This window comes from Thalassophryne amazonica, chromosome 17 (genome assembly GCF_902500255.1).
Source record: "Thalassophryne amazonica chromosome 17, fThaAma1.1, whole genome shotgun sequence".
In the NCBI taxonomy this organism is placed as follows: domain Eukaryota; kingdom Metazoa; phylum Chordata; class Actinopteri; order Batrachoidiformes; family Batrachoididae; genus Thalassophryne; species Thalassophryne amazonica.
In genome coordinates this window covers 19,982,162-20,008,473 of record NC_047119.1, presented here as the reverse complement: position 1 = coordinate 20,008,473, position 26,312 = coordinate 19,982,162, and the positions used below count along the sequence as shown (strand labels likewise).

Below are 26,312 nucleotides of genomic sequence, written 5' to 3'. Positions count from 1 at the left end.
TGTGAGCAGGCATTCCCTTCATGGTGCTGTGGCTTCTGAGAGCAACCAGTAATTGTTTATTCAATGTCACTGATTGAAAAGATGAAACTCCATCCATTGTGACTTTTACTATTTTCCATTTGTAAACTACTTAATCTTGGCCAGAAATAATTTATATAGGAGTTGATGTTACCTATATGTGGACTTGGACCTTGATACCTCAACATGTTTCCTGTCTGTGTCCTTGGATAAAACAATCTGTATTGTCCCAGTCATCCCAGCTGCAAATGGGTACCAGACTTGCAATGGACTGATGCCCCATCCAGGGGGGGTCAAAGGCTCTATAATTTTCAGCTGCCCTTCATTTTGGGAAATATTAAATATAAACGGCATGTGGCAGATCTAACACGGCATCCACATTATTGTACTGCCTTGCTTCTGCCAGCTATTTTTTTACTTCATCATCATGTGTCGAAGCATTTGTTGGGACCAAGAGAACAGACATCCATGTAGAAAACAACATTTCAATAATTTCAATAATAATAATAATTCATAATTCATTAATTCATAATTCATTCTAATTTAATTCCTGAGATATGGTCATCAATGTATTTAGACAGGGACCTATAATTTGACCTTGACTTAGACCGTAATATGAACTGTATTGTGAGAGGCCAGTCCACTGAGTTTACCCACCATTTTGATTGAAATGGCTCTTTGTGTTTTGAAGGATATTGCCTGTGGCCAAACAAACAGACAGAAGCAAAACGTGGCCTTTGTAATAGCCTTTATTTGCGCCATGAGAATGATATTGTTAATTTATTATCTCTGCTCTGTTTATCATTGTAGAAATAGTGAAATTATATGACGCTTAGTATTTGAAAAAGTACAGTAACTCATCATATGACTACTTGTAGTTAGTATCGCTTCTTAATACATTATATGGAGATAGAAATACACACTGCTAAGCGCTTACTTACTCCTTATTCGTCTAGTTGTTCTATGTCTAAGGTGGTCTCATCAGAATCGGACCAAGACCATGAGCGATATGAAGACGCCAGATTTTGACGACCTGCTGGCAGCCTTCGAGTATCCCCGACATGGTGGATCCAAAAACTGCTATTGAATCTGGCCACCATGATTAACAGAGATCCATCTCAAACAAGCCAGCTTGAGGTGACTTCGAATGAGATAGGCTCACATGCCTCAACAGGACACGATGTTGCCGTTAGTGTCATTGTCAAGAATACCCGAAACACAGATAATAGTGAGCATGGTGGAACCAATCAGAAAAGAACAATCATCGCCACCCTGCAGGCAGTTTGGATAATGGACTTCATAATGGAATTCTTCCAGTCATGCCATCTAGTAATCATTACACCAAGAATGGTTGGAAAGCACCAAGAAAGGAAGGCCCCAACCAGCTGACAATCAGCATCTACATTCAATCAGTTCACCCATCTCCAGTGCTGAAGAGTTTGAGATGATGAAAAGATTGAAGTAGATGACCCTTTGGATAAGCAGGGTGGTCAGTCATTCTTTAGACCTGCTACAAAAACAGAGGCACAAAATCCGAAATCTCTTGTTTTCAGTGGACAATGTTTCAAAGTCCAAAGTAAATGGAAACCTAAAACCTGATCAAAACAACAACAGTGACACTCTGGTAGGTTCCAAGTTCAGTCTTACTCCTCAAACAAGGACCCCTGAGAAGGAATCCAAATTAACTGTTGTCAAGGCTCCAGACAAGAGGACACCAACCTTGGAGAGCCATCAGGGCTTAGTAATGTGTCGACATCTGTAAGACACATCAAAGCAAAGTCCTCCATGAAGCTCCCCTCTTGTACAACAGCAATAGCATCCCTCAGTTCCAGAAAAGCTAACACTGCAGACTGTGGGCTCTCAGATTCTTCTTTAACACCGAATGAATCTGTGCATGACAGTCCTCAGCCGAAGGACAGTGAAAATCCCAATGCTCCAGAGAAGTCTCACAAACAAGAGCCAACACTGGAGTCTGCAAAGAAGCTACCAACAAAACCAGATAGTCCATCTAGTGTCACCAGTGAGGGAAGCAGCAAAGGATCACCCATCTCAAGCACCGACACCACTCCAGTCATCCCAAAGGTCCGTATTAAAACAATCAAGACCTCATCAGGCCACATTAAACGCACAGTCACCAGAGTTGTACCATCGTTTGAGGCCGGAACGCCTGAAAAAAGCAGAGCATCCTAATAATCCATCTGTTATGGCTTCATCCATGCTTTCTTCTCCTACCTCCAATCCGGTATTATCGTCTCCCACCAGACCCTCTCGGCCAACCGCACTGGTAGCCACCACTGGAGGTTCTTCATTGGAAATTACAAAGCAGATGACCATCAAACCTGTGGCGACAGCCTTTCTGCCCGTCTCAGCTGTCAGACAGCAGGTTCTCAGTCATCAACCTGAAGCTAGCTAACAACAACCAACGTCAAAGCAACAGTCATACCCTGCTGCCTCAGTGCAGAGTGCCAGCAGTGCCATCCTGAAAGCCGCTAATGCCATCCAACACAAACTGTAATGGTGTCTGCCTCCAGTCTGGCTAATGCCAAAACTCGTGCCAAAGACAATCCACATTAGTAACATTAATCTACTGCCTCAGACAGTCTCCTCTGCTACCTGTGAACTCCAACAGGTCCGATCGGTCTACAAAACTGTCTCTGCATCAACAACCACAGCAGCAAGTCAAACATCACACAGGTCTTCCTGTCAGACCTCAAAGAAAGTCTCCAAAGTTCAGGTGTTTGGCAGCTCTCAAAGTTCTGTGGTGGATGCTTTTAATAAAATACTAAGCAGCATAAATCCAGTCCCTGTGTACGTACCCAATCTCTCCCCTCCAACCTCAGCGTGTATCTCCTTACCTTCTCGTGGCTACAAGTGTTTAGAATGTGGAGATTCCTTTGCACTTGAGAAAAGCCTAACTCACCACTATGAACGTCGCAGCGTGCGCATCGAGGTCACCTGCAATCACTGCGCCGAAAAATCTTGTGTTCTACAACAAATGCAGCCTCTTGACTCATGCCAGGGGCCACAAGGACAAGGGGGTGGTCATGCAGTGTTCACACCTAATCCTGAAACCCATCCTGCAGATCAGATGATAACCACAACACCCCCGATAAGCTCGCTCAGCTGCACTAGTACCACCTCTGTCTCCCAAACACGTGCAGCCACAGGTCAAAACCAAGGGAAAGTGTCTGGTGGAGGTTCACAAGCTGCAGTGATATCAGTGCCGGGCAGCACTCCTCTCGTGGCAGCCATGCCCTTGAGGATGATGCATCGAAGCTTTGCAGGCACAGCCTCAGTGCTTGGAGTGTAATGAAATATTTCAGGATGACAGCTCTCTGGCCATGCACTATCAACAGGCACCAGAGACCAGTGACAGGTGGGGTACAAGTGTGTGTGCACGGTGTGAAAACGACTTATTGTGGTTCAATGAAATGTACAGCAGTTTGAATAGAAGACAGTCTGACTACTGCTGTTTATATTGATTTGTATAAAACACAAAAGTCAAAAGTGCAATTTAAAGACACTACAAATTTAAGGTTAGTTAAATGTGTTAGTCATGAAAAACAGTCTTCATTTGTACTATCACATAATGAGGGCTTATTTCTGCAAAGACATGGTAGTTGTGTTTTTCAAACATTTTTATTGCAAGACATTGAATACAGTAGTTATGTTCACTTGGTTCTACAGTAGCATACATGCTAACCAACCCCGCACTGACTTTAGCCTTTAAATATGAAATTCAAAAAACAGTGTGATCCCAGGTTATTCAATTGTGTTTCACTGTTTCAACCCCATATCCTCTGGCACATTTTGAAGAATTTGTTTTGAATCATTCAGTGACATACTGAGGTTTCATTTAGCACAGCTTGTGATGTCTTCCTTTTGATATGTACTCTGGAATAATGTTCAAAATAGGTTTCTAAATACTAAATAAGAGTGGTATGTTGAGTTTATGTAACTAATTTACCAGAACTGTGCAGACATTTTGGCACTATCCCCAACCATGCATTATATCATTATTTTTATTTTGCATGCGGTTATGGTCTTCTGAAAAATGTTTCAAACAGGTTTCTAAATACACTAAAGGTGTGTTTGAAGTCACTGTAACTAATTTGTAGATTTGATGAAAACTTTAGGCACTATCCCCAATCACATGTTCTGTCTATTGTTTCATTCCAGATTAAGGACCCCTTCACACATAGTGCGAATTTGGTCCGAATTGCGCATGAAGTGCACATGAAGCAGGAATCGTATGCAATACATGTAAAATCGTAGCTGTCTCCAACGCCTCGTAACACCTGTTGCTACAACTATTTGCGCACATCAGAGGCTGAAAGACAGAGTGTGCGCTGTGAGAGCCCATCGAACCCTCTCGTGGCAGGTGTCGGACAAATTCCAGGCGACACGCATGAACATCTAACACCGGTTGCATGCACTTAGAAAATGTGTGGCCAGTCACACTATTAATACGACAACAGCAGATGATCACTGTGGAGCTGGATGTGAAATTTGTCTAAGGGCCCCACGAGTGTGGCTTTGCAAACAGACACAGTGACATGTTGGTGTGTACGCTGAACTGACAGGGAGTCTGTCCACCAACAGGAGTGGTTGTGGAGATCTGTGATTCTGGACGTCACGACTGGGAAACACGAACCGTGTTTGGACGGACATTACCTAACAGCTGCCCACTGTGACGCACGAGTGTCTGCTTGCTGTCCTCACGTGGATATACATAAAAACATATATCGCTGTTGCAGTGGGCTGAGGCGAGTGTGCGCACGGCCCGCACATTGACAGGCTGCCCCCCAGGTGAAATGGACAGTCAGATCATAACCCGCAGCGGGCTATCTGACTGTCACGTCACGCACGTGAGCTGTGTTCCACATGACGCGGTGTCTGTCCTGCGTCGCGCCGTCCACAAGACACGTGTGTCAGCAGGACACGCGTGCAGGGCCGGCTGGACACACTGCCAGCAGATGTGATCATGATAAGAGCGCCCTGCTTCTCGTTCATGTCATTTCATGACTGTACGTTTGTGGTACACTCATACGCACCACTCATACGCACCTTCGCTCTCCCAGGTATATTTACATTGGGTGTGTATCTGCAGGTGTGAAACCTCTGTAGGTGTGAAACTCATTGTAACTTGGGTGATTGAAAGCTTGAACATGTTTAGTATTAAAATTCCTCTTTTCTTTCCCTGTTGTAGCAAACATGTACTATCTGCCAATGCTTCTTCCGAATCAGTGCAGCTTTTTGTCACACCAGCGAATTCATCAGCACAAGTCACCATACATTTGCCCTGAGTGCGGTGCAGCTGTCGCTCTGTCCACTTCCAGTCACACGTCACTAAAAACTGCCTGCATTACACACGGAGAGTCGGCTATCGGTCAGTATGTATGTGAATAAGTACATAAATAGCATTATTAGCAGGCATTTTAGTCACTGTTCAAGGTCTCATGCAGTATGTGCTATTGTACTAAAAATGTTGACTAAATCCATGTAACTTCTAAACTGTCTCTAATGATGTGAAACTTTAGAGTTTAGACCTGAAGTAAGTAACAAGACTTTTAACTGTTCAGTGGCATTTTTATTCAAATGATTACAGTGTATAGGCTGTTCTAGAATGGGGCTCATGAGGCTTTTTCGATTGTTCTGGCTGTAAGCTTGCAAATTCGCAAATATGTCTTGTCAGAGGGATCATTGTCACAATTTTTAATCAAGAATTGCTGTGTGATGCAACAATACATATGTGTAGTAAACACTTGACATTTACGTTATATTTCTACGTTACTCACCACTATATAATTACATCCCCATAAAGCCCCACCAAGAAAAAATCCTCTGGAGCCGCCACTGTTAGTTTCATTTCTATTGCTACTGATTACATGTTGGTGTGCTCCAGATCCAGATTCTTCATTTTTCGTTAGTAATTCTCAGCGAATGAGAGCAGTGCCCGTGACCGGAATGATGATGCTAGTCGGAAAACACTAGGAGGCGATGTTGCACATTAAGTGATGGCATGACAACTATGGCTACTTGAATGTTCTAGATAACAGAATACTGTGTAAAAGATTTAAAACACATTAACTGACTCTATCATTTTTGAAAAATGTTGAAAAACACCTGTCTCAAATTTCTAAATAAATATTAACATATGAAATCTGCAGTACTTGTCACTTTTAAAAATAAAACTTTTTTTGTTTGCTTTTTTTAAGGTGCTCATCTGCAATTTGTTGAAAAATGGAGTTGCATTTCATAATTAGTTTATACAACCATTATATTTTTGAGTAATCACAAGCAGCATCTTTGTGATGTCTTACTGAGACACCACTAACAAAAAAATGTTTGTTTTTGTAATTATTATTATTTGTAAAAGAAATTTGCAGTGTGAAAATTTATCAGATTCTTTGATTAAATGAAAAAAGTCACATGTGATTGATTGTACTTGGAAGAGGAATGTTGCCATATTTGAAATAAATTTCCTGTTGACCCACTGATAAAATTGTCAACCATTAAGTCATCAAAGTAATCTGATAACTTGCAAATGTAAATGCAATGAAGAGTCGTAACACTGTCACAAATTTTACATTATGAATACAGTGTCATAGATTACAACTTTAAAATGCAAATCTGTATCCACAAAAGCACATCAATTTTGGGACTAATTCCGCTCTGGGTGCCCTCTCTCTTTACCCTTTAGCTGCATTCACTGTAGTGTGATCTTCGCTGATGTTGCTACACTGAAATCCCACGTCCAGAGTACTCACTGTGAGATCTTCTATAAATGTCCAATCTGCCCCATGGCCTTCAAGTCTGCACCAGGAGCACACTCACATGCCTACACCCAGCATCCAGGAGTGAAGGCCGGAGAGCCCAAGTAGGTCTTCACACGCTGTAGACACAGTTCAGTGTACAAATTGGTCTTTTAGTCACGTGTTAACTACTCAATCCCTTTCCATCACACACATGCATGTAAATGTTATCCAATATCCACATCCAATTCTTTTTGCTGCTTCCCCCAAACATCCTCCCTGCTTCATCAGTAACAGGATTTAGAGGATTTTAGACATGGTGGCTTTACATTGGGTTGTTTTGTTCCGATGTGTCTCAGATTAGGTGTTCACATTGTGTTCTTTTAGCTCTGCCAGTGCTTTGAACTTTAAGCTAAATAGCTCTTTCCGTATCTCTCGGGTTCATTTGTTCGTATAAAAGTCAAAGTGTTACAAAGTACTAATTATACGCAATAAAACTATAAATGCAACGCTTTTGTTTTTGTTCCCAAACTGAAACATTATCTTTGATAACTGCTAATCCGCAAAGTTAAAGGTAAATGTGATAACAGTCAACTGCTAAAAGATTTAGCTGAAGTTAGCGCTAACTAGTACTTTTTATTATATTAATTTTGTTTATGTGGAGGAGTACAACTGTAATCACAGTCAGATATGAGGATGATGTTAGCAAGTGGCTTCCTATGTAGATCTGTTAGCATTTCACCTAAACATCAGTTTAATAGTTTGTGTTTAACAATGAGAAGTTTGACAATATTCTGCTGTCCGCTAAGTAACATTAGTACAAAATAATCTATAAGCTCTAACAGGAACAGATGTATGATTTTAGGGTTTGCAAACATTTTTGACCATTACACTTTATTTTATAAATGTTAGAGATGTCAAAGTTAGCTGAACTACATTTAGCGGAAGCAAATCGGTCCACTAAAAGTTCTCAAAGTTAGCTGACAGCTAACACACTAATGGGACAAAAAAATAAAAAATAGCTTAGCTAATAACCTGTTACCGTATTAGCGGAAATGTACCCATCACTGCCACTTTTCATGCACTGAAGTAAAAAAATCTAAGACTTCATCTGTGCACACAAAAGGCTTATTTCTTTCAACACAATCTTGTGAACAAAATTTGACAGAAAGAAGCCTTTTGTGAGCATATAAGCAGAATTGAGACTTTTACTTCAACTCATCCACCCTTTTCAGGTTTCAAATCCCGCAAAACCTCTGAGAGGTCGCCGCGCTGCGAGATGTCAGTAACATTGAGAACTGCATTGAGACACTCTGATCAGGCTGCACGTTAACCGCGACACACGGACAACAACATTAACATCGCAACATTAAACTATTTTTATTTTGTGCCTAAAACTCTCGTGAATATATTCTCTGGGTTTTTAGATGTTGTTATTGCGTTTGTTTTATGTAAGCATGCGAGAATCACAGGCTGTCTCTCCATTATTTTCAGTGGGAGCTGTTGTGAGCTACAATCCCTGGCAAAAATTATGGAATCACTGGCCTCGGATGATGTTCATTCAGTTGTTTAATTTTGTGGAAAAAAAGCAGATCACAGACATGACACAAAACTAAAGTCATTTCAAATGGCAACTTTCTGGCTTTAAGAAACACTATAAGAAATCAAGAAAAAAAGATTGTGACAGTCAGTAACGGTTACTTTTTTAGACCAAGCAGAGGAAAAAAATATGGAATCACTCAATTCTGAGGAATAAATTATGGAATCACCCTGTAAATTTCCATCCCCCAAACTAAAACCTGCATCAAATCAGATCTGCTCGTTGACATTGACCCTATGCCATGACATTGATCCTATGTGTCTTTTTGCAAGGAACGTTTTCACAGTTTTTGCTCTATGGCAAGATGCATTATCATCTTGAAAAATGATTTCATCATCCCCAAACATCCTTTCAATTGTCCAAAATATCAACGTAAACTTGTGCATTTATTGATGATGTAATGACAGCCATCTCCCCAGTGCCTTTACCTGACATGCAGCCCCATATCATCAATGACTGTGGAAATTTAGATGTTCTCTTCAGGCAATCATCTTTATAAATCTCATTGGAACGGCACCAAACAAAAGTTCCAGCATCATCACCTTGCCCAATGCAGATTTGAGATTCATCACTGAATATCACTTTCATCCAGTCATCCACAGTCCACGATTGCTTTTCCTTAGCCCATTGTAACCTTGTTTTTTTCTGTTTAGGTGTTAATGATGGCTTTCGTTTAGCTTTTCTGTATGTAAATCCCATTTCCTTTAGGCGGTTTCTTACAGTTCAGTTATAGACGTTGACTCCAGTTTCCTCCCATTCGTTCCTCATTTGTTTTGTTGTGCATTTTTGGATTTTTGAGACATATTGCTTTAAGTTTTCTGTCTTGATGCTTTGATGTCTTCCTTGGTCTACCAGTATGTTTGCCTTTAACAACCTTCCCATGTTTTTTGTATTTGGTCCTGAGTTTAGAAACAGCTGACTGTGAACAACCAACATCTTTTGCAACATTGCATGATGATTTACTCTCTTTTAAGAGTTTGATAATCCTCTCCTTTGTTTCAACTGACATCTCTTGTGTTGGAGCCATGATTCATGTCAGTCCACTTGGTGCAACAGCTCTCCAAGGTGTGATCACTCCTTTTTAGATGCAGACTAATGAGCAGATCTGATATGATGCAGGTGTTAGTTTTGGGAATGAAAATTTACAGGGTGATTCCATAATTTTTTCCTCAGAATTGAGTGATTCCATATTTTTTTCCTCTGCTTGGTCTAAAAAAGTAACCGTTACTGACTGCTACAATCTTTTTTTCTTGATTTCTTATAGTGTTTCTTAAAGCCAGAAAGTTGCCATTTGAAATGACTTTAGTTTTGTGTCATGTGTGTGATCTGCTTTTTTTCTACAAAATTAAACAACTGAATGAACATCCTCCAAGGCTGGTGATTCCATAATTTTTGCCAGGGGTTGTATGCTCGCTCCCTGATCATGTCGTTCTGGGGGGAAGTGAAGTTTGCTCTTTAACGTCTTTACTATTGTTCTTTACAACACTGTTTGTCCTCTTTGTTCCAGACTAATATATATAATATGTCTGAAATTCGGTTTCCATTTATTAAATTCCACGCAGATTAAACGTAGCAGACACGGATTATTCGTTATAATCGTTTTAGCAAGTTTTCAGGGTATCATGCAGCAGTCTCTTATTAACGTGATGAAAAGCATAAAAAATTACATTTTTGTAGTATAATATTCATTTACAATTGTCATCATGTGGATTCTCTATGTTGTTTTGACTGCAGCGACTCTCTGGCGCGCAAGGGATTATGGGATACATGAAAACCCTGGATGGAATTTGCATTTATTTATTTTTCACCATACATGTGTTGTACAAAGACTCATATTTCTTGTAAGGATCTTGGATACCATAAATACTTTGATTTTCCAGACTGAGTCACATTTTTCTTTTTCTTGTACACTAATTAAATCTTGTGATGTTTTCATGGACACCAGTTCCTTCTGATCTTTCAGGGTAATCTATAAGTGTTCCATGTGCGACACCGTATTCACCCTGCAGTCGCTGCTGTACACCCACTTCGACCAGCACGTCATCAACCATAAGGTTTCCGTGTTCAAATGCCCTGACTGTTCGATGTACTACGCGCAGAAGCAGCTTATGTTGGATCATATCAAGGTAGGCAAAGAAAGACTGTCAAAGTCGCACCTCTTAATCACAGATAACTTTTTAATGTATCCCAACTTAGTTTATTAGTAAATCTGGGTTTAACCTTAAATTAAATTTGGACATAAGCCTCTTGGTATCAAATTAATAGTTATGCATCACTGTAGCAGAGGCTATTTCTCTAAGACTGCAAGGGAAACAGCTAAAATGTCAAAAATTAAATGGTCAAATATGTACAGTTGTGTAAACATTTCATTGACTACAAATGCGTTACAACACGTTTATCTCAAAGATGAGTTCATTCAGAATCAGCTACTTAGCCCAAATCAACTGACTCAATTTTGTTAATTTCTCATACATTCCCATTGCGTCAATGCCATAGATGTCAAAAAATCATTTTCTTATATGATCTATGGTCAATGCATTTGCCCTAAGAAGCTGAACATCCATTTACTTTAATGGGACTGCACGGAACAGTTTTTTCATTGCCTCGAAACATCACGGTTATTAGATAAATGCCATGATTTTGTCGCACCCACAGACGCTCAGCATTTCTGGGAGTGAATGGAGCTGCAGGCTGCCTGAATGCTGAGCTTCCACATGATGATTAGAGGATCAGTCAAAAGGCTGAATCCCATTTGGTGGCACCTATTTTGAGATATACACCGTCACTTAAAGGACATTTTGCATGTTATTTAATGTCACGATTAGCAACACAACATCAGACTATTCATGATTGTAAGTCTATATGCGGTAATAATTAGTGGTTGCTGATGTATTGTATTGCTATTTATCCCACTCGCTCAGTGAGTTAGCAGGTTCTTTTCTAGAAAACGTCTTACTCGGCATTGCTCGTCATTGCTCAGCATGTGACTTACATTTTACGAAAAGCAGAAACATCCCGATAGCTGACAGAGTGAAATGAACGCTGCTACTTCCAATAATGAAGCTTCTGAGCTTTCAATCAAAAGTGATGGCTCAGATTTACAGAGGATGTACAGAGAGGAGATGACACACTTCACCCTGAAACTCTTAATTTTTTTAAGTCTGTTGGATTTTGGATTCTAACATGTGCTGACTCTGCTGCCTGTTTCACAGGACGCTAATTTACTGTTGCTGTGAACGTGCACGTGGAATGTCTCCACGACGCTGTTTTTTGCAGGCTGCCTGACTAGGGATGGGTATTGATAAGAATTAGCGATATCAATACCAATAACAATTCCGCTTATCTATCCGATTCCTTATCGGTTCCCTTATCGATACTGCTTGTGAATTTTCTGTGTAATAAAAGTAGGCTTTACAGGTTTTCTATGTCAACAACATTTTATTGAGTCTTAAAGTAAATAAATATGAAAATGGTCACTGGATCCTTAAACGGTCCCATTTTTAAGTTATAAAATACATCTATCAACTGTTTCAGAAGGTCATAACAGGTCAGTTTAACATAAAAGGGTATATATTACTAGCAAACATAATCTCTTTAGGGTTTTAGCGGGGAAAAATTAAGATCAAGCGAAATAAAACAAAGAACCAACAAGCCAGCGGAGCGAAGCACTGCTTCACTGGTTCATGCTTCAAAGTGGAGTCGCGCTGCAGAAGCGGCTGATTACAGAGCCGCTGCAGGGTCTGTAATCAACGTAGAGAAATGATCATTTTCCCGACAAACACCCTGAAAAACAGTGGCCACTCTGAAGGACCGATAAGGGAATCGTTAAGCAAAAAGACTATTGATATCGGTGGATCGAATCATTTCTTAATGATACCCAAAAAGAACCGGTTCTCGATACCCAACCCTATGCCTGACTATGCAATGTATTTCTTAGATTGGAAAAACGTCAGAATATGTTTATTTTCAGGAGAAGATGGACTTTCTATTTCATGTGCCAGAATTGTGAGAGAACTTTGTGAGGAGTTGACGCGTAGCTGGTGTGGGACATTGTTCATTGGCTGGCGATCGTGCGCTAATGCGTGTGTGATGAGTGATGGATGGATGTGGATGATGATGATGGAGTGGACCTGGACATTATTCTCTGGTTGGCGAGTGTGCGTGTGTATTCATCAAATTTACATTTAGTGAGGAGAAATTTGCTTGAAAATTGAAAGGGCTCATGTTGTATGCAGGGGTGAAAGTTGCTCTTCTGCGGCAGACCCCTGCGTACCGGCTGTAAAGAAATGTATATCGCTTCCCGGTACTGTGTACTGCTGCGTTCCAGTGTAACAGTTTATCTTCCCCCTTGGATATCTTATCCCCTGGGGGGAAGATGTCCTAGGATATCTTACCCCCACCCTGGATATCTTACCCCCCACCCTGATATCTTTCCCAAACGAAGTTTTGCAAGATATGTTTGTCAGTATGTATGTTTTTTTGTTTGTTTGTTTGTTTGTAATCATTGCCTGTCAGGGGTGGGGGAAGATTTCCAGGGTGGGGTGGAAGCTATCCGGGGGGGAAGCTATACTGTTACACCGGCTTACTTTCACCCCAGGGTGTCTTCTGCATGCTTAATGAAGGTGTTGCTGGTGTGGATAGGGGTGTAGTCAGAGGGGTAGAGGGTGAAAAGCAGCAGGCTCAGCATGCAGCCTTGAGGGGAGCCGGTGCTGAATGTGAGAGCTGTGGATATGTGGGCGCCAATCTTGACTCTCTGTGAGCGATCTGACAGAAAGTCATTAATCCAAGGACATGTGGAATGAGGTAGACAAGTTCAGCAGGGTCCTCACAAAACCATGGGGGAGGATGGTGTTGAATGCTGAACTATAATCCATGAAGAGTTGACTGCCGTAGTTACCTGTTGCTCCTGCTGGGTCAGCGTGGTGTGCAGGGCAGCGGTCACAGCATCCTCTGTTGACCTGTTGGTCTTGTAAGCGAATTGGTATGGGTCTTGAGTGGGGTTATGAATGACATGATGTGACTTCTAACCAGTTTTTCAAAACACTTCATCTCCACCTGTGTGAGTGCAACAGGCCTGTAGTCATTGAGCCTCTTTACAGGGGGTTTCTTGGGTAGGGGGCTATGGTAGAGGTTTTCAGGCATTATAGGACAGCAGACTGTCAAGGACCGGTTGAAGATTTTGGTGAAAATCCCAGCAAGCTGGTCTGCACAGTCTTTCAGCACCCATCCGGAGACGCCGTCGGGCCTGTTGCTTTGCGTGGGTTGACACACCTCAGCGTGTGCCTCACCTCGTGCTTCCCCACCGTGAAGTTGCTGATATAAAGTGCAGAAATAAGTGTTTCATTGTGAATATGTTCTTGTGGACTTGTTCCAGGCCATCCATGGAACTCTGAAGACCATTGAGGGCCCCCCTAATCTGGGCATCAACCTTCCTCTCAGCACTAAGGCCAATAATTTGAACAGCAGTAACAGTAATAGCCCTGTAAGTAACAGCAACAACAACAAAAAAGATGGAGGACAAGTTAATGGCCAGGACAAGGAGGAAAAGAAATCATCTACATCACCACTAAAGAAAACCAACAACAACAACTCCGTGGCTGTCAGGAATATATATACATGCAGGGACTGCAACACACTCTTCAGCTCCAAGGAGGTCTTTGTTGCTCACATGAAGCAGGACCATGATAAGGTGAATGATCTCAGACATATTTTAATATGAGAACTCTGATTTTATATGATACCCTACATGGATACCATCATCTGGATGACTGAGAATCTCAGCAGACTGATTTCAGCAGTTGTTCTTGTAATGGATTTTGAATATGTATTTTATGTTCCCCCTCTCTTGTTCTTGTTAGACACTGAAGAAGCATCCATGTCGACAATGTGAAAAGTCCTTCAGCTCCTCCCACAGTCTGTGCCGACACAACCGTCTCAAACACAAGGGGCTCCGCAAGGTCTTCAGCTGCCCGTGAGTTCTCACACTTACACCGTGGTCATGTTTAGACTTTGCACACCATTTGGCTTTGATTTTAATGGTTGTGTGTACTTTAACAGGCACTGTCCAGCTCTGAGTCAGCTGTTCACAAAAAGAGCACTGTTGGATCAACACATTCAGCTGAAGCATAGATGCAAAGACCCAGATGGGAAGACTGTGGATCCAGATAATATGGAGGCTTTACCTGACAAGAACAAGGTGCTGTGACTGAACATGTAGAGTGATTTGTGCACAACTTTCCATTATACACTCATAGGCAAATGTATTAGGTACACTTTGGTAGTGCTGGGATGGCCCTACATAGACCCTGAGTCCCACTGAAACAAGGACACACACAGGGAACGTAACCGGGGAATTATACCCTGGTCTACATATTGGTCGCATTGGTTCACACTGAGTGAACTGTTCTGCATAAAATAGGGCTTGTGTTCTGTGATTTGACCTCAGAACTGCCTAAACTGCCTTAATGCTTCATGGCATTGATTCAACAAAGTGTGCAAAGATTCCTCAGAGATATTAGTCAATGTTGACATGATGGCATCACACAGTTACCACTCATTACACATCCACCTACATAGTACAGCAGATAACTGTAAGAATTGTTCAAATCCAGTTATAAGCACCAAAATCTGACTGTGTATACCGTTTGGTACATATTGTAGAAAAATAACTTTAGCCGTTTGAATTTTCAATAGAGGACCAAGTAGGGGTCAATTGAAGAATTGCACAGGGTCAAAATTTAAAAAATGTTCCAATCATATTGAAAGTGATATCGCATTATGTATCTGATGACAATGATTCCAAAAAGGTATAGTTTGGACTATCTGTGACTGAATGTTCTGGAGTTTTGGGGTAAAAACAGCAAGAATGGTGACAAAGGTCAGTTTCATTTTGTACAGGGTTCAAAAGTTAAAGTTGCTCCAGTTTTGGTAAAACGTTGTGCAAATTATTGGTTGAACTAAAAGAATTAACAAATGGAATAGTTCTGACTGTGTTGAATGTTTGGTCTCCAAAGTAAAGGTCAAACAATGTCGACGTCCATTGGATTCTATGACATGTGACATATGTTACCCCATAACATGATAACTAAGCATGACACATGGTGCAAACTATCCCTTTTTAAAATCCTACTAACTCAACTAATAATTTGCATCATGTTTTACTATAATTCGAGCAACTTTAACTTTTGACCCCTGTACAAACTGAAAGTGACCTTTGTCGCCATGCTTGCTCTTTTTACCCCATAACTCCAGAACATTCAATCATAGATAGTCCAAACTATACCTTTTTGGAATCTTTGTGATCAGACACATAATGTGGTATAGGTTTCAATATGATTGGAACATTTTTTCTACCCCTATGCAGTTCTTCAATTGACCCCTACTTGGCCCCCTATTGAAAATTCAATTGGCTAACATTATTTTTATAAAATATGTACCAAAAGGGGGCAGCACAGTGGCTTAGTGGTTAGCTCTGTTGCCTCACAGCGAGAAGGTTGTGAGTTCAATTCCCGTGGCCTTTCTGTGTGGAGTTTGCATGTTCTCCCCATGTGTGCATGGGTTTCCTCCGGGTGCTCCAGTTTCCTCCCACATCCAAAGACATGCGGGTTAGGTGGATTGGGGTCTTTAAATTGTCCGTATGGTGTGTGTGTGGGTGTGTCCGTGCTTGTTTGTCTATTTGTGGCCCTGCGACAGACTAGCGTCCTGTCCTGGGTGTACCCCGCCTCGCGCTCTATGACTGTTGGGATAGGCTCCAGCCCCCCCACGACCCTTAATTGGACTAAGCGGTAGAAGATGAATGAATGTACCAAAAGGTATACACAGTCAAACTTTGGTGCTTGTAACCGGATTTGAAGGATTCCGCTGCAAATATTCTGTTATCTGCTGCACTACCAGTCTCAATAATTTGTAGAAGCAAGGATAGATCCATGCTTTCATGTTGTTCATGTCAAATGTTGATGCTTCCACCTGAATGTTTTTTTTTTCCATTCTTAATTTGCTTGATTTTGGTACAATGAAAATAGAGAATGTTTGAACCAACTTAAGAAAGTGTTACAGTTTGTAAAAACCTGAATGAATTAAGTTGTTTGAACTTAAGTTTGTAAGTTAGAGTTGATTTAACTTTCAAACTTAAGTTCAAACAACTTAATTCATTCAGGATTTACAAATTGTAACACTTTTTTAAGTTGGTTCAAACATTCTCTTTTTTCAGTGTAAGCCCATGCTCACTGTAGCCTCAGACAGGAAGTGGCACCCAGCATGGTCTTCTGCTGCCCGTCTGCTTCAAGGTTTAGCCTACTGTACATTCAGAGAGGCTGTTCTCCATACATTAATTGTAACAATTGGTTAATTGAGTTAGGGTTGCATTTATATCAGGCCAAACCAATTATTTTCTGAGTTCTTCCATCAACAAGGCCTTTTTTTCCCACAGAACCGCCACACACTGAATGTTTCTCCTTTTTTTGGATCATACTGGGTAAATGCTTGAGATTGTTCTAGTCAAAAATCCAGACTGTTAGACTCAAAAATCCAAGTAGACTAGCAATTTATCAAACACTCAAACCAGCCCGTGTAGTACAACAACCATTCATAATACTTGAATTGAACTAATGGCGCATTCCATTTATGTCTGAGGTCATCACTGGGTATGACGTCACACTCGAGGTAAATGCCTTCAAGTTTCCATATCAGCTACTATTGCTGCTTGGTGCAGCCATCTTGGATTGTGAACTTGGGCTATGTGGTGTTCAAAGCAGTTGACCAGTTGGAATTGTGACTTCAGGGGGTGTTCCTACGGGGTTATAACAGGGAATTATGACTTCCTGTCCAAAATGGAATGCATCATAACATATGCCAGTCACGATGCCAGTCACCCTCTGCACACCGTCATCAGCAACCAGAGGAGCCTCTCCAGCCACAGACTGTTCCTTCCCAAGTGCAGGACCAACAGACTGAAAAACTATTTTGGTCCTCAGGCCATCAGACTGTACAACTCCTCACTCAGGGGGAGGAGGAGTAATAGGAAGACAGGGGACAGGAAGGAGAGGAACAGTAGTAGCCAGTAAACCAGTGTTGATCAGTATGTCTGGTATTTATATTTGTGTATTTATATTTATATTTGCAAACAGTTTTTCTTTTTTACTTTCACTTTCCATACTCTGTGTGCTTCTTACCCTGTGTGCTGCTTTACAATGCTGCTGGAACCTCAGTTTCTCTGAGGGAGTCTTCCCAACTTTTCTATCTAATCTAATCTATTAATCTCCTGCCACATGATTGGTTGATGAGACAAATACTTTAATCAACAGTGGAGCAGGTGTACCTCATGAAGTTGCTGCTGAGTGTACATTCTCCTGCCATTCCTAATCCATATGTTGTCATCCACAGGCACACAGCAACAAGAGAAAGTCAGAGGAAGATGATCCTCCTCCAAGCCTGAAATCCAGAGATTCTGACTCTCAGCCGCTGAAGAGACTCAAAGTGAACATCCTCAAAGTCCACAAGTGTGCCGTCTGTGGCTTCACCACTGAGGACATCACGGCTTTTCACAAGCACATTCCCCAACACAAGTGCGACGGCTCTTCTTACCAGTGTCAGGAGTGCGGCCTTTGCTACACCTCTCACCGCTCCTTAGCCCGGCACCTCTTTATAGTCCATCGACTAAGGGAGCCGCAAGGCCTTGCCCATTGCAAGGGCCGGGGGAAGGATGACGACGAGAGCCAAAGGGAGAACCAGTTAGATGTTGCGGATGAGAACAATGACGGGACCCCAAATACCAAATGCAAAGTGTGCGGGAAGATGTTTGAAACGGAGGCGAATCTGAACACACACATGAGGACACATGGGATGGCGTTCATAAAGTCAAAGAGACTGAGCATGGCAGAGAAGTGAAAGAAATGCAACTAGAACCTCTCCAGTAAAACAATGTGGTTTTAAATTCTTACGGTTCCACAACCGAATCACATGGTTTACTCACAGTGGTTCTCCCATGCTCTATATACATAATGTATATGTACTGTGCTAAAATATGCATACAATATACACACACAAATATTGTAATATATGTCACTTTATGTGTCTTCAAATCAATTGAACAAGATCATTTTTTTTTGTACACACATATATGTTTCTATAGGCCTTGGGATAGTTTTTATAGATGAGCTTTTTATTTTAAATGGTTTCCATTGTTGTATTCTCACTAGGACAAGATGTGTGAATATATTGTTGTAATGGGATTAATCCTCATACAGGAAACAGTGTTATCAATTTTTGATGCTGCTAATGTCCAGAGAATGTCAGAAAAAAAATACTGTATGAAATATTTGGGAGTGTAGTTGAGTGTAGTTTGAAGTCTTACAGTTCAACTTGAAAGCCAACTTGAAAAGGTTTAGGATCAAATTAGTTTTTGTACTTCAGATGGATAACACAGCTGTCTAATACTCCCTTTTTCTTGTTTTCTTAGGCTTAAATAATTAAAAGTTGAGTCCTGAAATGAAGTCTTTAAATGATTTTCTGATATTTATAAGGTTATAATGACGTTAAATATCAGAAGACTTCAGTACAGTTAGTCAACAAATAAACAGTTTATTAGCAATAGTCTCCATATTGCAGACACAAATGACATTCCGTATAAAACAGTTACAGATTTACAAACCCCTATTTTTGTGCATTATTTAAACAGTTTAGATGACAGAAAATGTTCTGTATGGGCCAAATGTGAATCAGCCTCGTCTTTTTTTTTTTTTCTTGAATGTTTGTAAAGGTGAATGAGAATATTTTAATGTCATATGGCAGCTCTTTGTAATTAAACAGACTGGGGAAAAAAGGTTTATGTATCTGAATAATCATGATACAAAGCACACAACTTTTTTGAAACTAATATACAAGTTCTCAGTTTTACAACCTTAGTTAGAACATTGTCACCACTCCAGCCTCACTTTTGACAGTTGCGACATATGACAGAAATCCCTTTTTTTCCACAAATTACTGAAAAAAAACGTGGTTATTAATATGACAACTGTAGCATAGCGCTAAATTAACTCAAGTCTTAAAATCCCACAGTGTGTATAGCATTTTATGATTAATTACAACATAGATTGTTGGTGATATTGTTAAATTTTGCCGTGGACTATTCACCCACTGGTGGTACTCCATTGAAGATTTAACATCCACCACATTTGTGCAAGCTAGTTTGGCTAATAATAAGCTAGTCTCATTTTCACCTAGGCTAGCTTACCAGAGAGTCTTACAATATATTTGATGTCATACCTGTGTTATTTATATGGCCTGATTTTGGTTTAAATCTTTTTTTTTTTTGTTATATTTTATGTTCACTATATTTTTGTTATTTAGTTTTTTAAGGAAATTCTCAACGCACCCTGCAATAGAGGTGGGCGATACCAGGAATTTTGGTATTGATCCGATAACAAGTAAATACATGCCCAGTATCGCCGATATCGATACCAATACCGATACTTTTTCATATTTCAGCTTCATAGATCTAAAGGATCCAAAAGACCTAGGATAGAATTTCGCCAAACATTGTACGTGACAACAAAATACTTTATTATCACAATCAACATTTTTGTTTAAAAAAATATCACTCAACATACCTTAAAACAAAATCTCTGACATCTCTGAGGGCTGACAAACCCCAATACAAGGGTGCGCTGCTCCGTGTTGTGTGACACAACACAGTGCTGCTCTTACAGACAGAGAGTAGACTTTGATGAATCTGCGTGCGCAGCAGTCAGTGTGTGCAGGAGAGGAAAAAAGCTTGAGTATTGATCTTTTTACACGAGGATCGTTCAATATCAATACCAGCGTTGATATCGATATTATCGATTTTAGGATCGATCCGCCCACCTCTACCCTGCAATAGTTTGGCAGCCTGTCCATGTTATACCCCACCTCTCGCCCAGTGACCGCTAGGATAAGCTCCAACCCCCCAACCCATAATTGGAATAATTGGTTGTAGAAAGTGAATGTACAAATGAATATTCTCAAGGCAAGATCCATGTGTGACCTCAGCAGTAGACAAATGGGCTGAAGATTGACACGGTTGACATAAATTGGGATATTCAACAAAAAAGACAAAGTAGAGGCTATTTCTTGATACTTCATTATCTCAACTAATGTTCCAATAATTATACAATACATTGCTAGCCTTAATTTCATGCTGTTTTAAGCATATAGTGGATTTAGAACTCCCATGACAGCTGACCTATTCAATGTCAATAATTACTTCCTTAAATAAATTAATATAAGAAAATGATTTCTTGCAAATGAAGTACTCGTCAAAGGTGAGTAGTGCACTCAGAATATTAAATCTGACTTGGGTTGTAAAAAGTGAACTTATCCTTTAACAGCAGCTATCTTTACACTAACACATCATTGCTATTACTATTGGACAATAAATATCAAGCAAGATCAATACTGTAATAACCCCATACGTCTTAAATATATTGCCAACATTATCATCGTGTCTGTTTTATGTTTTGTCTGTGGTTCGTCGGTTTAATGTGGAATGATAATGAATGTTCAGTTTAAGATGTGGAATTACACCGGGAAGAAATATGTTGCCTTCTAAGAATGTAATCAGAAAATAGATGCTTTACATAAACCGCCCATGACAGGAAATGATCTCAGATGTTTTCTTCTGCTTGCACTGTTGGACATCACTTTTTCTACATGGGCAACAACATTATAATAGTCTTGCGCTGTAAAGCTGCATGTGACAAACAGTCTGTGAATTGTGGATTACAGTATGTCTTATTGCTGCTGCTGGTTTGACATATTTCTTTTGCTTGCCTACCAAACTGTTCTTTATGTCAATAAATGAGGAATTCTTCCAGCGGTAAGAGCTAATGTTGGCCAAAAAAAAAAAAAAAAAAATCAGCTCTTCCTATGAATTTCCTATCAGAAAACTTCTGCTGATCATTATGACTCACCGATAGAGGATTATGACTGCATGTGATGTTGTTACTGTACATTGCACTGTGTAACTTACTACCCCCCCCCCCCCCCCCCCCCCCGGCACAAACATTTAAACCCTGCTGTGTTCATTTCACCTGGTGCTTCAGGTTTCATTCATAAGTGTATTTGCACAATATTGTAAATGCTAAAATGACTGAACATTTACAGGTATGGTAAAGAATTTTATTTACAGTATGTCATCATTTTCTTCAACTTTATAGTGTAGAATAATAGTTCAACTGCTGCTGAATGAAAGCACGATGAAATAAATTTTAAAAAAAAATAATGCATATGAGCATAAAAATAGGAAACAGAATATGACCTTTTGACCTCTTAACCCCTTAACGCCCATCGTTGCATATATGCTACAATCTCTGACTCAAATATGCAACTTACCAAATTGACCTGTATGCCCGTTGTCGCAAATTTGCATCATACCATTATTATTATTATAACATTATAACATGAAGTCATTACCAGAATACCCAATATTACTATCTAGTTTTTGTGGGCGATGTTAACATCCACACAGATGCTGAGAATGACAGCCTCAACACTGCATTTAATTTATTGTTAGACTCGATTGGCTTTGCTCAAAATGTAAATGAGTCCACCCACCACTTTAATCATACCTTAGATCTTGTTCTGACTTATGGTATGAAAATTGAAGAATTATCAGTATTCCCTGAAAACCCCCTTCTGTCTCATCATTTCTTAATAACATTTACATTTACTCTGATGGACTACCCAGCAGTGGGGAATAAGTTTCATTACAGTAGAAGTCTTTCAGAAAGCGCTGTAACTAGGTTTAAGGATATGATTCCTTCTTTATGTTCTCCAATTCCATATACCAACACAGTGCAGAGTAGCTACCTAAACTCTGTGAGTGAGATAGAGTATCTCGTCAATAGTTTTATATCCTCATTGAGGACAACTTTGGATGCTGTAGCTCCTCTGAAAAAGAGAGCCTTAAATCAGAAGTGCCTGACTCCGTGGTATAACTCACAAACTCGCAGCTTAAAGCAGATAACCCGTAAGTTGGAGAGGAAATGGTGTCTCACTAATTTAGAAGATCTTCACTTGGAAAAAGAGTCTGTTGCTCTATAAAAAAAAAGCCCTCCGTAAAGCTAGGACATCTTACTACTCATCACTAATTGAAGAAAATAAGAACAACCCCAGGTTTCTTTTCAGCACTGTAGCCAGGCTGACAAAGAGTCAGAACTCTATTGAGCCGAGTATTCCTTTAACTTTAACTAGTAATGACTTCATGACTTTCTTTGCTAATAAAATTTTAACTATTAGAGAAAAAATTACTCATAACCATCCCAAAGACATATCGTTCTCTTTGGCTGCTTTCAGTGATGCTGGTATTTGGTTAGACTCTTTCTCTCCGATTGTTCTGTCTGAGTTATTTTCATTAGTTACTTCCTCCAAACCATCAACATGTCTATTAGACCCGATTCCTACCAGGCTGCTCAAGGAAGCCCTACCATTAATTAATGCTTCGATCTTAAATATGATCAATCTATCTTTATTAGTTGGCTATGTACCACAGGCTTTTAAGGTGGCAATAATTAAACCATTACTTAAAAAGCCATCACTTGACCCAGCTATCTTAGCTAATTATAGGCCAATCTCCAACCTTCCTTTTCTCTCAAAAATTCTTGAAAGGGTAGTTGTAAAACAGCTAACTGATCATCTGCAGAGGAATGGTCTATTTGAAGAGTTTCAGTCAGGTTTTAGAATTCATCATAGTACAGAAACAGCATTAGTGACGGTTACAAATGATCTTCTTATGGCCTCAGACAGTGGACTCATCTCTGTGCTTGTTCTGTTAGACCTCAGTGCTGCTTTTGATACTGTTGACCATAAAATTTTATTACAGAGATTAGAGCATGCCGTAGGTATTAAAGGCACTGCGCTGCGGTGGTTTGAATCATATTTATCTAATAGATTACAATTTGTTCATGTAAATGGGGAATCTTCTTCACAGACTAAGGTTAATTACGGAGTTCCACAAGGTTCTGTGCTAGGACCAATTTTATTCACTTTATACATGCTTCCCTTACGCAGTATTATTAGACAGCATTGCTTAAATTTTCATTGTTACGCAGATGATACCCAGCTTTATCTATCCATGAAGCCAAAGGACACACACCAATTAGCTAAACTGCAGGATTGTCTTACAGACATAAAGACATGGATGACCTCTAATTTCCTGCTTTTAAACTCAGATAAAACTGAAGGTATTGTACTTGGCCCCACAAATCTTAGAAACATGGTGTCTAACCAGATCCTTACTCTGGATGGCATTACCCTGACCTCTAGTAATACTGTGAGAAATCTTGGAGTCATTTTTGATCAGGATATGTCATTCAATGTGCATATTAAACAAATATGTAGGACTGCTTTTTTGCATTTGTGCAATATCTCTAAAATTAGAAAGGTCTTGTCTCAGAGTGATGCTGAAAAACTAATTCATGCATTTATTTCCTCTAGGCTGGACTATTGTAATTCATTATTATCAGGTTGTCCTAAAAGTTCCCTGAAAAGCCTTCAGTTAATTCAAAATGCTGCAGCTAGAGTACTAACGGGGACTAGAAGGAGAGACCATATCTCACCCATATTGGCCTCTCTTCATTGGCTTCCCGTTAATTCTAGAATAGAATTTAAAATTCTTTTTCTTACTTATAAGGTTTTGAATAATCAGGTCCCATCTTATCTTAGGGATCTCATAGTACCATATCACCCCAATAGAGCACTTCGCTCTCAGACTGCAGGCTTACTTGTAGTTCCTAGGGTTTGTAAGAGTAGAATGGGAGGCAGAGCCTTCAGCTTTCAGGCTCCTCTCCTGTGGAACCAGCTCCCAATTCGGATCAGGGAGACAGACACCCTCTCTACTTTTAAGATTAGGCTTAAAACTTTCCTTTTTGCTAAAGCTTATAGTTAGGGCTGGATCAGGTGACCCTGAACCATCCCTTAGTTATGCTGCTATAGACTTAGACTGCTGGGGGGTTCCCATAATGCACTGAGTGTTTCTTTCTCTTTTTGCTCTGTATGCACCACTCTGCATTTAATCATTAGTGATTGATCTCTGCTCCCCTCCACAGCATGTCTTTTTCCTGGTTCTCTCCCTCAGCCCCAACCAGTCCCAGCAGAAGACTGCCCCTCCCTGAGCCTGGTTCTGCTGGAGGTTTCTTCCTGTTAAAAGGGAGTTTTTCCTTCCCACTGTCGCCAAGTGCTTGCTCACAGGGGGTCGTTTTGACTGTTGGGGTTTTTCCATAATTATTGTATGGCTTTGCCTTACAATATAAAGCGCCTTGGGGCAACTGTTTGTTGTGATTTGGCGCTATATAAATAAAATTGATTTGATTTGATTTGATGTGTGCAAAAGTGAAATTAATAATCTCAACATTATTTACCATCTACTTAAAGGCAAAAACACACAAAACATTTTTTTTTATATACAGCTATATAAATTTGGGTGTTAAGGGGTTAAAATGGGTCAAGGTTAGCCACATTTGAACTTGTCCAAGGTCTATGTCCCAAGAATGTTCCCTGTGAATTTGAAGACCCTGGCCATAATAGGACTGGACTTATGCTGAATATGGACATAAGGACGGCTGGACGGACGGACAAAAAGTCTTCGCAAATTCCGATGGCCATATTTTGGCCTCGGGTAAAAATCAAACCCAAAACAATGATGTGCCCCTGTTTGTACAACACAATAAATTATCATTTTTATAGCCATTTTTCTTCAGGGTTACTGAAGGGCTATATGAACATTTTCAAGTCAGAATGTCTGATTTACATCAATCAGTAATACAAATACTGCAGTACTGTGTGATAAATCTGCCTGAAATAGGAAGTTCTCAAAAATTGCCTGATTGTGCAAGTTGGAGACTAGTGAGGAAAGCCACCAAGACACCTATGACACAGGCTTGTGTGAATACAAGTGGTGAAACTGTGCACCGTGAAGTTTTTGTTTGTTGTGTTGCCAGTTATACAGCTTCATGGTAGAGTGGAAAAAAATAGTGGAAGAAAATACATCAAACCTCCGCTTGTCTCTCCTGTAGGTGATATTTTATGTGTTAGTCTTAAGACTATCTGATATGTAAAAAATTATATTTGCAATTTCAATAATCTGATATTTGATCTAGTGTTTTAATAGATTTTTTTACATTTATATTTTATTCATTTCAGTTCATTTTATTTATTTCAATTTATTATTTATGCATTGTTTGATTATTTTATGTTGTAGAACTTTGTTTTCCTTGTGAGTTTGAAAAGCATTATTTTTAAATTTTTTATATAAGGAATACTGAATTGCAATTATTTTTTCTGATTTTATTTTTTTAATGATCCCATAAATTATAATTTGCAGGAACTCAATCGGTCACAGATGTTGTCACAGCACTGTAGTGTAGGTGAGTGACCTTCACCACACTGCACTTTTTTTTCTTTTTTTTCTTTTTGTTCTCAAAACATAAGAATTTTATTTTCTTTATTTTCAGGAAACTTACATGCTTTCACAATTATATGTTAATACTATTATACTGTTATATGTTTATCCAACTATATGATGAATTTAATCCTAAAATGTGTTCATATTTAACCAGGTGATTAAATTCCATTCATTTTCATAAAATTTTGAAAAGCAGACAAAACTTTTTCTATAATACGATTTTTTTGTTTTGTTTTGTTTTGGGGTTTTTTAGGAGAAAAAATTGTATTGTTTGTCATTTGCAGTTGTTTTTATTTCATATCTCTTCATTATAAACTCTTGCTTAAAATGAAAAATACATGTTTATATCAAATATATGACAAATTAATTGACATGACAGTTAAAACGTGTCCTCCCACATCCACGCAGGTCGGATATTACCAAGTGGGATTACAATTTTCTTATCGCAGTCTGGATGAATTTTGTATGCCTCGTGTAATCGAACACTATACTCACCTAACATAAA

The 26,312-nt window shown here is 39.7% G+C and overlaps 1 protein-coding gene and 1 long non-coding RNA gene across 2 annotated transcripts in view; one reads left to right on the top strand and one right to left on the bottom strand.

The window, feature by feature from the left end:
• Nucleotides 1-1,018: 1,018 nt before the first annotated feature.
• On the top strand, nucleotides 1,019-18,734 carry znf532 (zinc finger protein 532). The gene is given in 25 exon segments (XM_034191662.1): nucleotides 1,019-1,069; nucleotides 1,071-1,150; nucleotides 1,152-1,261; nucleotides 1,264-1,388; nucleotides 1,391-1,457; nucleotides 1,460-1,566; nucleotides 1,568-1,712; nucleotides 1,715-2,175; nucleotides 2,177-2,394; nucleotides 2,396-2,438; nucleotides 2,441-2,519; nucleotides 2,522-2,559; nucleotides 2,561-2,989; nucleotides 2,991-3,090; nucleotides 3,093-3,278; nucleotides 3,281-3,310; nucleotides 3,313-3,420; nucleotides 5,228-5,329; nucleotides 5,332-5,407; nucleotides 6,722-6,898; nucleotides 10,337-10,499; nucleotides 13,748-14,062; nucleotides 14,232-14,344; nucleotides 14,431-14,569; nucleotides 17,755-18,734. Coding segments are annotated over 25 exon segments (3,966 nt in total). The 3' UTR covers nucleotides 18,259-18,734.
• The window catches only part of LOC117528985, a 29,581-nt gene continuing 20,219 nt past the window's right edge, over nucleotides 16,951-26,312 (bottom strand). Inside the window, exons 2-3 of the long non-coding RNA XR_004565915.1 lie at nucleotides 25,169-25,173; nucleotides 16,951-16,965 (exon numbers count right to left, since the gene is read on the bottom strand). This is a non-coding gene — a long non-coding RNA (uncharacterized LOC117528985). The remainder of the gene's footprint in view (nucleotides 16,966-25,168; nucleotides 25,174-26,312) is intronic.